This window comes from Sus scrofa, chromosome 4 (genome assembly GCF_000003025.6).
Source record: "Sus scrofa isolate TJ Tabasco breed Duroc chromosome 4, Sscrofa11.1, whole genome shotgun sequence".
NCBI lineage: Eukaryota > Metazoa > Chordata > Mammalia > Artiodactyla > Suidae > Sus > Sus scrofa.
In genome coordinates this window covers 3,416,558-3,429,054 of record NC_010446.5, presented here as the reverse complement: position 1 = coordinate 3,429,054, position 12,497 = coordinate 3,416,558, and the positions used below count along the sequence as shown (strand labels likewise).

Here is a 12,497-nt window from a genome sequence, read left to right as displayed (position 1 = left end):
CCCCAGTAAACCCCGCCTATGTTTTCAGGTCCCTCCTCTCGTCTGCCCTCCCCGCTGCTCTGTGAACGATGCGAGGCTTTATTGCCAGGAGCCTAGTAACTTGAGCAGGAGACCCCACAGGCTACCTTGGGGAGGCAGGATGCCCACCTCCATGGGGACGGGGGGACCTCGTGTGGAGGAGGCGGCGCAGGGCAGGTGGTCATCCTGCAGTGGCTTCAACCCTGAAGTGCACTAGTTCGTTGGGAGGTGTGAGCCCCTGCACGACCCTCCCTGTGGGGCTGGAGCCGGCCGTGAGGGCCTTGCGGGCTGCCCCGCCTGGTGGGTCCCTGGCCGCCCCACCTCCCGGCTGGACTCCAGGTGAGTCGGCGTACCCTGCCGAGAACCCCTCTCCCCAGGGGAACAAGAGCGCCAACCAGAGAGATGTGGCAGAGTGAGCGGAGATGGCGGATGCAGCGGCCTGGTACCCAGGAGGTGCCACCCTCCTTCCTTCTGTGCTCCATCTCCCTGCTCTGTCTCCCTGCCCCCTCAGCCAGTGCCAGCCGACCAGACCCTGGCCTTGGGCTGGGCCGGGGGACCAAGGGAAGGGCCAGCCCAGACATCGCCACCTTTTACTTCTCTCTCTGCGAAAGCTAAGTGCCTGACAGACTCCCAGGCGTTCTGTTTTTAGTGTCTGGTCCCCAAAGCCTCCATCTATCATGCTTTTTGTCACAAGCTCCTCGGGGACAGGGGTCTGGTCTACCAAGCCCAAATGCACGCTAGCTGCCACAAAGGGACTTGTCCCAGTCCTGGAAACTGTGCCTCCTGTAGCCTAAGGATGTTTCCAGAAGCCAGGAACACGCTCTGGGATGATCCAAAACCATGCAAGAGCCGTGAGCATCTCAGGCACAGAATCAACGTGTGAACAAGATAAACGACAGACATGCCCTCAGAGCTGCCTCTTCCTGGGAGACACCCTCCGAGCGAGCCGGCCTCGGGCACCTCGGGAACTGGGGGCATTTCCCACTCGCGTCCCCTTGAAAAACTTCTGCTCATCCTTAAAAAGCCTGCTCTAATGTCACCGCCTCTGTGGAGCGTTCCCAGGTTACCCAGCGGCTTCATCCTCTGAACCTCCCAGCTCTTGGCACGACGCTGTCGCGGCTCCCCGGCAGGGCACTCGGGCCTCAGATGATGTGCATCCCTTGCAGGCCACGCAATCGCACCCAGACCCCACTCTGGATGGCAGCCTCCCCGGCGGCTCGCAAATACCCTCCCCACAGCAGGCGCTCCGTGAAATTGCTGAAAAGACACATCGGTGAACGAGTGAACCTCCCCCTCTTCCCACCGCGTGTCTCCCAGGCATCGATCTGAAGCCCAGAGCAGGACCAGCAACTTATACGGCACAGGCCTTCTAAACCCCGTCTTTCAAACGCATCTCCGGGCCTTGGTACGGCCCGATTCGGTGTCCTAGACCATCTCAACCTGCGTTCAGCTGCCACCATGTGGGACCCTGGTACAGCCTGTCACTAAGGCGAATGTCACCGCTGACGGGAAACACGGGACCCGAGATGAGAGCGGGGCGGGGCCCAAGGAGGCCTTTGCTCAGCCCGAACCAACGCTTCCCTTGGGGGGGCCTGGACCTGGTGGGAGAGCAGGAAAATGCCCATGCTTTGGGCCATCTCTCCCTGCCGTGCCGTTTCTGGGTTATTTGCGGCTGGCGTTCGATCGCTGACCCCCGGGCCCCCCTCCATGGTCCTGAGGTCCAGGGTGGGCACTGGGCAAAGGATATGATGGTCCAGCGGATGCCGAGCTTGCTGTTGATCTCCAGGCCTCGGGCTTCTTGCCGCTCCTCCTCCAGCTGCTTGGAATTTGCCGACTGCCCCTTCTCCTCAGGGGACTCTGGGAAGCTCTCAAAGTTGAACTTGTCCACTTGAATAGCCATTCTAAGAGAAGGGAGAGACACAGCAGAGAATGAATTGGGAGGGCAATTTCTTCTGTGGGCTGTTGGAAAATCAGCACAAGGCCACATGAGGCAGGATAACGAATCATTATTAGTCATTCATAACGGATTCGTTCCAAGAAAGTCAAATAACTGCCTCCCAGGGTAGCACTGGCTTCAGAGCGGGTTCAACACAGTTCAGCACTGAAGGCACATCAGAGTCCGACCTCAGAGAAGACTGGTGGACCCCGGAAGGAAGTCTGACGTCTGGGACAGAGCGAGGCGGACAGGAACCAAGGCGGAGAACCGCCAAGAAGACTGGCAGGTACCGAGCCCCGGGGTCCCCGGGCCCAGTGGGAACGGCAGCCTCGTCATCATCAGAGCCCTGCCCGCCAGCCCGCGTTCCATTCTCAGCCAGATGGACTTGCTCATACACACACGGCCTCCAGCCACACGGCGCCCGCCTGCCCGCCTCCGGCCCCCACACCCAGCAGCCCACGCTCCCTCAGGTTTCTGTTCGGGTGTCACATCCTCTCCGAAGCCTCCCCGCCTGCTGCTGGGTCCAGCACTCTCCACCTGCTGGCAGTTTCCAGAACACACCAGGCTCCTTCTCCCTGAGCCTTTGCGCCCACGGCTCCCCACGCGGGAATGCTCCCCTCCTGACCCTTGGCACAGCCGGGGCCTCTCATCCTTCAGAGCAGAGCTGCAGAAAGGCCTCCCCGGGCCCCCTCTCACCCTCTCCCCTGACTCTCTGTTGCAGCGTTTAATCTATTTCTGCCATAGGTTTATCGTCGGCTGTAAATATTTACTCCTGGATTAGTTAACTGTCTGTCAATCCTACCGGAATTCCGCTCCCTGAGGGCAGAGAGCCTCCTGTCTTGTTTACCAGCGTTTCTCAGGCCTGGAAGAATGCCCGCCTGGCACCCTGCAGTCACCCGGTAAACAGTTCAAAGAAATGAAGGCGTGACCAAGACCCTTTCCTAACACCCCAGCCAGGGCTCACCTCCGCCCGCTCCCGGCTGCCCAGCCCACACCTGTGCCCACATTCAGCTGTGTTCCCAGGTCTGTGCACCTGGTTTGTAGACAGCTGGCAGCACGTGCACACCTGGAGGCCCCAACTACCTGCCACAGCCTGACTCTGTGCCGACACCCCCCCCCCGGCAGTCCCACCTGGGGGGCGTCTTACTGATGTGTGAAATCCCACCTCTTCGCAGGAAATCTGGCAGAGAGTAGTTACTCAAAAAGTGTGACAGAAGTTCCTGTTGTGGCTCAGCAGGTTACTAACCTGACTCGTATCCATGAGGATGCGGGTTTGACCCCTGGCCTCGCTTAGTGGGTTAAGGATCCAGCGTCGCCGTGAGCTGCGGTACAGCTCTCAGATACAGCTCAGATCCCACATTGCTGTGGCTGTGGTGCAGGCTGGCAGCTGCAGCTCCGATGTGACCCTTAGCCTGGGAACGTCCATAGGCCGCAGGTGCGGCCCTAAAAAGCAAAACAACAACAACAGCAAAAACTAAAACAAAACGTGTTCCATGGATGGACGGAGGAAGACAGGGAGGAAGCGCGGGGGGTTCCTTCAAGGCAGGACTTGAAGATGACTGAGTCGGTCAGACCACAGACAACAGTAGGTATTTTATTTTATTGCATAGGCTGGGATATGGCCAAAATATTCAGCTGAACCCCAGCATGCTCTAACCGGCCTTTGGAGCAGGACCTGGTATTCAGAGGTCCAACAGCCATGGCAGCTTGGAAAGAACTACTGGAATATCAGTAAATCAACAGCATTTGGCCAGGAGCGTAATGTTTAAGGGTCAGCTCCCCAGGAGTCAGAGGTGATTCTGTGTAAGTGCAGAAGGGGTGCGTTCCAAAGCAAGAACCACATTCAAAAAATTACATTTACTGTACTTTGCTGATTACAAAAATAAACAGGTTTACTGTAAAAGTTGGAAAATGGAGAAAAGCATGCAAAAGAAAAGGCATTCCGAGTCATACACTCTGAGGTGGACTTTTCTAAGTATGTATATTTTAACGTAGTTTAAGTCACTATATATGTATACATATAAATAATTATGTAAGTATTCAATACACATGTACACACAAACATACACACAATTTAAAGACTTGCTTTATTCTGTTACTATATGACAAACATCTTCCCATCATTAAAAATTAGTCTGCCTACACTATGGCTGTATCATAATTTACCTAACAATTCCCCTATTTTTCATATTCTCAGGTAGTTTCCATTCTTTAAAAAAATCACGGTTGGAAAAAACCATCACAGACATCTCTGTGCTTAAATTTCTTTCCTGCATCTATGACCGTCTGAATCCATTCCAGGAGTTCCCGCTGCGGCACACTGGGTTAAGGATCCAGTGTTGCCAAACCCGTGGCCTAGGTTGCAGTTTGGCTCGTATTCAGTCCCTGGCCTGGGAACTTCCACATGCCGCGGGTGTAGCTGAACAAAAAGAAAAAGAAACACATTTCTAGGGAGTTCCTGTCGTAGCGCAGCGGAAACAAATCCAACTAGGAACCATGAGGCTGCGGGTTCCATCCCTGGCCTCGCTCGTTGGGTTAAGGATCCAGCGTTGCCGTGAGCCATGGTGTGGGTCACGGATGCATCCCTGATCCAGTGTGGCTGTGACTGTGGTGCAGGCTGGCAGCTGTAGCTCCGACTGGACGCCTAGCCTGGGAACTTCCCTGTGCCACGGGCGCGGCCCTAAAAAGAAAAAAAGAGAAAATCCATTTCTAGAGGTGGATGACTGACTTGAGGGTGAGAAGGAGACCTGGGGGGTTCAGAGACGGGGCCGAGACCCTTCTCAGAGAGGTCCTTCCTGAGCTGCGTGCCCTGAGCAGAGCGGTGGGCGCCCCCTCTGCACCCTGGCCAGTGCCAACGATGATCCGTTGCTGATCGGTGCTAAGAAGAGGCACAGTGCTGCCCACCCATGTTCTCCTCTGCAGGTCTGAGCTGCTCCCGAGGGCGACCTTCGTCCAGGAGCCTCCTGGCCATTTATCTGTCCTCCCCTGCGAGTGCATCTGGGGGGCTTCTAATCCCCACCCGGCAGAAGTCCTGCCTGCTCCCGCATGCCAAAGACAGCCTGAGGCCAACTGGTGCCCTTCAAACAAAAGGTCAGACTGTTTCCTAAGTTTCACTAGAAAGGCCAGTTTCAGCCCATCGTCTGCCATCTCAAAAGGAACGAATAGCTGTCACCGGTCAAATGGGTTCGCACACATCCCAAGACCCAGCCGTCTTGCTGTCGAGGGCAGAGACCCGGCTCTTGGCAGCCTTAGGGTCACAAGCCCCACTGGGACCGCATCTGTGGGACTGCCGGGGGCGCTTTCAAAGGACTTCTAACTGAGCAAGCATCACACTACGTTACTTGCCCTGCCCTTAACGAGAGCGAAGCCAGGTGTGCCCACGAAACAGGTGGGGAGAAGGAGGTGCAGTGAGCCCTGATTACAGGCCCAGCTCTGGGCATTTTAAATACACATTCGTCTTTTTACTGCAGTGGCCCAGGGATGGGTGTGATTTGCTTCCTTTTTATAGAGGCAGTGCAGCTCCGTGAGCATAAGCCACCTGCCCAGTGTCACAGGCTAGCAGCCCCGTCAGGAGCTGGCCGCTCAGACGCAGCGCTGCTCTGTTTTTGCTTCATCTGGCTCTCCCTTGCTCAGGCAGAGAACCTAAAAGGGAATTATTTCTGCTCATGCTGTTTTCAGAGCTGGCGTGAGACAGAGACCCGGTCACTGTGGAGCCTGCCATCCGCGTGAACCACCACGCTTCCCAAGCTAACAACAGCCCCGGGATGTGTGACGACGCCCCTGAGGGTCCCAAAGGCAGCAGTCCCTTCTTGCCCATAGATGATAAGATCGAGGTACTGGGAGCTGAGTAAGTTGGGGCACCCAGCTTAAAATCCTAGAGCCAGGACGGCAAGTCGAGGACCTAAGGATTTTTCTCGCAAACCCCAGAGAAGCGCTGCCCCGCTCCACGCCTCTCCCGCCACGGTCCTGGGGCCTCGCAACCCTCCTTCTTCCTCCCCAGGACGGGGATGGCAGCTGAGGCTGTAAACGGTTTCCCCAGAGCCAAGTCCTCGCACACGGACCCTCCATCCGCCAGGTCACGCCGCACCACGTACGTAGGCCAGTCCCAAGGGCCAGCACGGTTGGCCACGCAGGGGGACTGCCCGGTGCCCTGGGAGGCATCTTTGCTCCAAGTCCTTCCCCGCCCCCGACTGGGGACAGCAGGGCTCCCGGTAGTGCAGCCGCGGGCATAAGCCAGCCGCCCCAGAGGGGACTCGGAGGAGGAGGCCAGTGCCCGTGAGCACCGCGCTTGCAGAGAGAATGAGGTGGAAGGGCCAGGGCCCTGGTGTGTCACGGAGCAGGGACGTGGAGAGCTGCTGGGTTGGGGGTGGAGGCTGCAGGAGGCGGGGGAGACACAGTGGCCCCGGAGGGCAGCCCGAGTCCAGCCCACAGGCATCAAGGTGGCCAGCAGAGAGCACAGAGCAGGGAGCACCAGCTTGGAAGCACCAGCTTGGGAAGCAGAGCTCCCAAGCTGGACCCCAGCTCTGCCCTGTCTTGAACACCAGCTCGGGCAGCCCTCCGTCTCTGTGGGATACGATCAGCAGTCCCACCGGGCGGGTGAGAGGTCAGTGTTTTCACTCAATGCCCCCCGACACACACCTGGGCAAGCCAGGCACAGGGATCAGCCCGGGCCGTGGAAGGCTCCAGACCCACTTCCCTAATTAGCAAAAGCCATCTTTCCTGACAATGAGGAAGCCAGGTCGCAACACTGAGTCAGAGCCAATGCGCCGTGTCACGCAGCCCCCCACGGAGAAGCCCATGTGCCCGCTGATCCAGACTCCGTGGGCACAGGGCTCCTCCCTTGGGGCACCAGCTGGTACCATGAAACCTCCTGAGGGAGGAGGTGAGGCACCATTGGTCAGAGAACAGGGCACACCCTGCACCCTGCACTAGACACTGTCCCAAAGTAACTCGAGCGTGGATCCGGGGCTCTGGAGACCCCCAGCCACGCTGGAAAAGGTTATCTCTGGAAATGACACAGAATAGGGCAGCGGGAGCCCACGCAGGAGCGAGGCGAACGCGGGGTCCCCCGTGGCTGGCAGGGGTGGCCAGGGGCTGCACCGTCACGGCCACAGCTCAGTGGCTTCATGCCGTGTGCCAGGATGGCTCTGCGGTCTTCTTTGCTTGTTCCTACTTATTCCAAGTCAAGTCAGGACGTCATGCTCAGGGCAGGAGGCATGATCACTGTGGTGACTGGCCTGGCTCCCCGTCCAGCTTTCTCAGCAGCGTCAGGATGGAGCCAGGTCCCTGGGGAACAAGCAGAGGCTGGATGTCCGTTTGCCAACCTGGTGAGCCAGTCCCACATGCCAGGCTCTCCTCGTCCCCTAGGACAGTGTCTTCCACGTGCCCCAAAACTTCTCCGTGGCCCAACTTTTTATTTTAATGGCCACACCTGTGGCATATGGAAGTTCCTGGGCCAGGGATTGAATCTGAGCTGTAGCTGCAACAACACCGGATCCTTTACCCCACCGTGCCGGGCTGGGGATCGAACCCACACCTTGGCAGCAACCCAAGCTGCTGCAGTCAGATTCATAACCCCGCTGCGCCATGGCGGGAACTCCCCAACTTCTTTTCATAAAACGGAAAGCAGGCTCTTTGGGTGACTGGTCACTCTGAACAAGTGTGATACAGCGAGTAAACGTGCCTGGCCCTTCTGGATTAAGGACCAGACTTGAATCCCAGACAAGAAGGGGCCCTGGCCACAGGACATCTTCCAAGACAGGACTTCCGCTCTTCTAAAACACACCATCAGAGGCCAGCGCTGCCACGAGGCCTGTCCCAGCACAAACCCTCCCGGCAGAGCAGTCTCGCCTCGCAGGGTAAAACCCTGCACCCAGACTGGGGCTGCTAACCCCCTCCTGTAAGGTTTGGTGCAGCGAGTGTCCAGCACACACACAGCATCCTACCAAGAGGGGCCACGGTCACGCGTGTTAACCCCCCACTACTGATGAAGAGACTAAGGTGCTGGCTGGCGAGTTAAGGAAACAGCCTAAGCTGTTCAGGGAAGGGCTGAGACTGGAAGCAAGCACAGTGCGGATGCCCGTCCAGGGTCCCCGCGCCCTCCCGGACTCCTCACCAGACTGTCCCCACCGCCACTCGATTCTGTTCGTCTCTGATGAGTCAGAGCTAAATAAAATTAATGCTACTATTGAATGCCAATTTTCAGGTTTAATTTTATGGCCCAATGTGACAATAATAGTCAAGAGTTGGCACGAAAAGAAGGTGCTGTGATTTTTGAAGAGTCTATAAAAAAGCGGCGGTTTTTAAAATACCATATCATATGATTCCGTCTTCCAACAGCTGATAACCTCGCCAGGGAAGTCATAACGATGACATTTAAATACAAATCAAGGAGTCGGATTTAGAAGGACTATCCACACATAATTGAATTGAACTTTCATTGGGAGATAATTGATCGTTATAAGATGGTATTCTCAATTCGCGTGGCGCATCCAGCAGGAGTCTGCTGGACTGTGAGGACACCAGCCTTTCTCTGTTTTATACGGAAGTACAATCCAAGTAAAGGGAACAGCCAACCTTCCGATCGTCCATCCCGAGCGAGACGGCCTCGCAGCAGACAAGAGATGGCATCGACCCCGACACCTCATCGCGCCCAAGAAGATCACTTTCTCCTTAAGCCTTAGAGACCAATGACGGTTTGTTGTTTAAAAGCTCTCCTTATTATTTTAATGGAAGACGAGATACGCCGTGTTCTAAAAGTCAAGGCACCATCGGGAAGCTCGGCACCTGCCCCCCACACCCCGGGCTGCCGGGTGCCCAGCACCTGCCTCACCACCACCCCCGTCCATCCTCCTCAGCCCCGGGGAATCGTGTCCACGTGCTGCCCAAGCCCACAGGGATGGCGAACAGGGCAGACGATGCCTAACCCGCCCTAGAGGGCCGGAAGCCTGGGGCAGGCGAGGTGTCCCTGCTCCCCAGCTCCAGGCACGCACCTGCCGACGCAGGTGAGGGGCGGGGTGCTCAGTGGGGTTGGTGCAGCTTAGACAGGAGAGCAGGCCTGGGGGCTGCAACCAGTGGTGCGGAGAAAGCCCAGGGGAACCCGCACGGGGTGGTTCCCGGCCCCCTGTGATCACCCAGCCGGCCTCTGAGCGGAAGCTCTGAAGCTCCAGTTCCTAATCCGGGATGTGGAGGCTGTTCTGGGCCCACCCACCTCTTTCTATGGTTTCTGAGTTCAGTGAAGCCCAAGGGTGGGGCTGGAGCAGCTGCCAGGGGACCGTGGCCTCCTGCTGTCCAGGCAGCATCTCAGAACAGTGACGGCGTGCGTGGTATGAACGCAGGTGTGGGACCAGCTGGTTCCACAGGAGAGAAGGACCGGAGACCCGCATGGTGCTCCTGTCGCGCTCCCCCTGTACCGCTCTCCTGCTGTCCCCAGGACACTGCCCTCCCGTCTGGGGATGCCCTGAGGAAAGACAGCGCTTCTCCCCAGGACCTGAGCTTCCAAGGCGCCCACCCAGAAGGCTGACTGCCTGTCCTCCTCGCCTCTCCACTTCTCCGGGGAGCTAGAGCCACACCCTCCCGGCGAAGCCACCCTGCCTCTGGCCCTAGGGTACCCGTCACCACACCCTGCACGTACCCCGCAGTCACCACTGCCCTGCCCCCCTCCTCCCCCAGGGCGGCTTGGGGCTCTGCTGATCCATCTCCAGCCCAGGGTCGCTTCCCCCACAGCTGCACACGCAGCCACTGAACCCCCTAAACGCCAAGACCCCCACATAAAACTGATGTGCATTTATTCCGTATTAGGGAAAAGTAAAACACAGAGATACTGCTGACGGCCAGAGATGCCAGCTCTGAAGTGCCAGGATATGTCTCCTCTGACCCGAGCGAACCCCTTCCCTAGCATTTCTGTAGACGAACATTTATTTTAGGGCCTGTAAGTACTTCCCTCTGCGCAGAAAACAGTGCTTAATAAAACGAGCTTTACTCTATGTCACCGGGCTGCCAGCTGCGCCTCCCTCCACCACCAACCGCAGGAAGCAGAGTGAGGGCTGGATTCCTGCTTTCTGGGGTCGCTTCTAAGTAATTTCTCTCACTGGGGCTCCTGAGGGAGGAGCCTTCCTATCTCAGCAGGGCTGGCCTGCTGGATCCACGCCACAGGCTCCAGCAGAGGGAGGGAGAAGCCGGCCAGGCCTCCACCCCCACCCCCTGGCCTCCTGTAGCGCAGCGGGAAGGGCTGCATCACGTCTGCCCGACTCTGCTCCTGAGGATGTGTGATCCTGGGCGGGTCACCTGGCTGGGGAGCCTCCTCTGAACGGGGGACCTGAGTGGACCAAGTGTGGGCTTTGCAGCCACACAGACCTGGATTCTAAGTCCACCCCTGGTCACCTGGAGCTCCAAGGCCACGGGCAGCTGACCTGCAGCTTTTTCACGTGAAAATGGACGCCTGACACTGGGCCCACCAGGATTGTGGAGAATCTGGGCCACCCAGCACAGACTGGGGCCCCAAATTACAGCTATTACTTTCGGCGGGGTGGCGGGGGGTGGGGGTAGGTTAAAAAAGTTCTAGAATGGACTGAGATCCAGACGGGACAGCATTAATGCAGACATCTTATGAAGTATAAAACACCAGAGGCTAAGCATTTTATTTCTTCTTTTCGCTCAGCATCTTGAAATGCCAAAGAACATGCCAGCATCCTACCACGAAGCACCAGGCCTCTCACTGCACCCTCAGCCCCGCATCTTCCCTGGCTCACTGCCCGCCCCCTCCCCAGGCCCCACACAGAGCAGGCACGGAGACCCAGCACCCAGGTGAGCGTGCTGGCGCCCAGAGTGGCCCACTCATGCCACACTCGGCGTGCAGAGACGTAGGTGAACCCGCAGCCCCGTCCTGCCGGGCGCTTCAGAATCCCGTGGGAGGGATGGAGCACGGGAGATGGGCGGCGGGGTCAGTGCTGTGCCACAGCGATGCTCAGAGTGCTATGCGGGGTAGAAAGGGGGCGACCAGTCCTGCCCACTGTCCCTGAAGCTGCTCAGGCTGGGAGTCGGGGGACCAGGTGAAGAGGGAACGTCACAAGGGGCAGACAGCATGGTGGAGGGGGCGTGCCGGCGAGCTGCGCTCCCTGGACGTGGGCCTGGGGCCGACAAAGGAGGCTCCTGCGGCCTCATCAGGGAGCGGGCACACGCCCTCTGCGCTGCTGCCGAGCAGACGGCTACACTGCTGGGCAGGTGTCAAAGGCCAGTCTTCAGGAGAGAGGAAATGTGTTTTAACAGCACAGAAGGCACGGCTGAAGGAGGCAGAAGGAAAGGAAACTGCAGAGGGTGAGAGGTTTGTGAGGATCTGTAGGCAGCCACACGCCACCCTTCGGACGGGCTCACTATCTTCACAAAGTAGGTGCGAAAACCGAGGCACAGGTGATGGCGTGACTGCCCACGGACAGGTCTTTGTGGACAAAATCGTCCTGCGGCAGAGCCCAGGTGGGGATGGTGCTGGAGCAGCTTCCTCCTGGTCTGTGCCGGCCCATGGCAGCCAGAGGCCCGCTGTGCGCACAGAAGTGTCCACAGGTGAGGCCCTAGCTCCTCCCTCCATCCAGGTGGCACCTGGGACACTGCCCAGAAGCCAAAGCCCATGTATCACGTGGGGTCGCACCAGGGAGAGGTGGCAGGGGGTAAAGGGTGCTCTGGCAGAGGTGGAGGGGGCGGCCCAAACCCACTCGGCAAACACAGGGCACGGCCGGGATGCTCACAGGTCCAGCCCCCGGCCCAGGGAGATGAAGAGAAAGGGGAAAAAGTTGGACCATCTCTGGCAGGTTTCTTCCCTGGTATGCTGCTACAGACAGAACGCAAGAGAAACCCACGGCAGGATTTTGACATCTGGACTTAAGACAGAGCGTGGCAGTTTCCCTCATCAAGCTAATCAGAAGCGCAAGAACCAACAGAGTTAAATAACCCGAAAATAGCTTTTGTAGAAGTTGCAGATGGATCGGCTGGTGAAACCGATCAGGACGCAGTGTGAGGATCCTGGCACACGGCCGGTCTGAAAGGTCAGTGAGCTCACCGCGTGGGCTGAAGGGCAACAGCGCTTCAACTGCCCTCTGCGGAACTGGAAAGTTCCCTGTATAAAAACGTCCTGCTTAAGTGCGGCTGAGCCTACAAACAGCCACCTTGCATCGGTCTTTCGGGGCAGGAATCTGTGCTGGGAAGCCAACTTCCCCAGCTCCCACAGGCCCCCTGCCTGCTTCTCCCTAACCTGGAGATCAGTGGGGGGACGGGTCCCAGGGAGGGGGTGGGGCATCCAGCTTTGCGTCTGCGCCTGGGGGGTGGTCCCCGCCCCGAGACCTTCCTCCCAGCCAGGTTCTCTGCTGGCCTCTCTACAGCCGCGTCTCTTCCAAAATCACCACCACCCGGCAATACATGTTAGCATTATCAGAGCCCACGTCCTACAGAGGGGGAAACTGGGGCTCAAGCCAGAGCCATGGGCAGCCTGGGGGGCAGAGGGGCAGGGTGCCCTGTCCTCGCAAAACCTCCTCCTCCCAGTAGTGCGCCCAGA

The 12,497-nt window shown here is 58.1% G+C and overlaps 1 protein-coding gene across 1 annotated transcript in view; it reads right to left on the bottom strand.

The window, feature by feature from the left end:
• The window catches only part of TRAPPC9 (trafficking protein particle complex 9), a 468,417-nt gene that overhangs the window by 104,616 nt on the left and 351,304 nt on the right, over positions 1 to 12,497 (bottom strand). Inside the window, 1 exon segment of the mRNA XM_021088861.1 lies at positions 1,766 to 1,919. Coding sequence (XP_020944520.1) covers positions 1,766 to 1,919 — 154 coding nt within the window.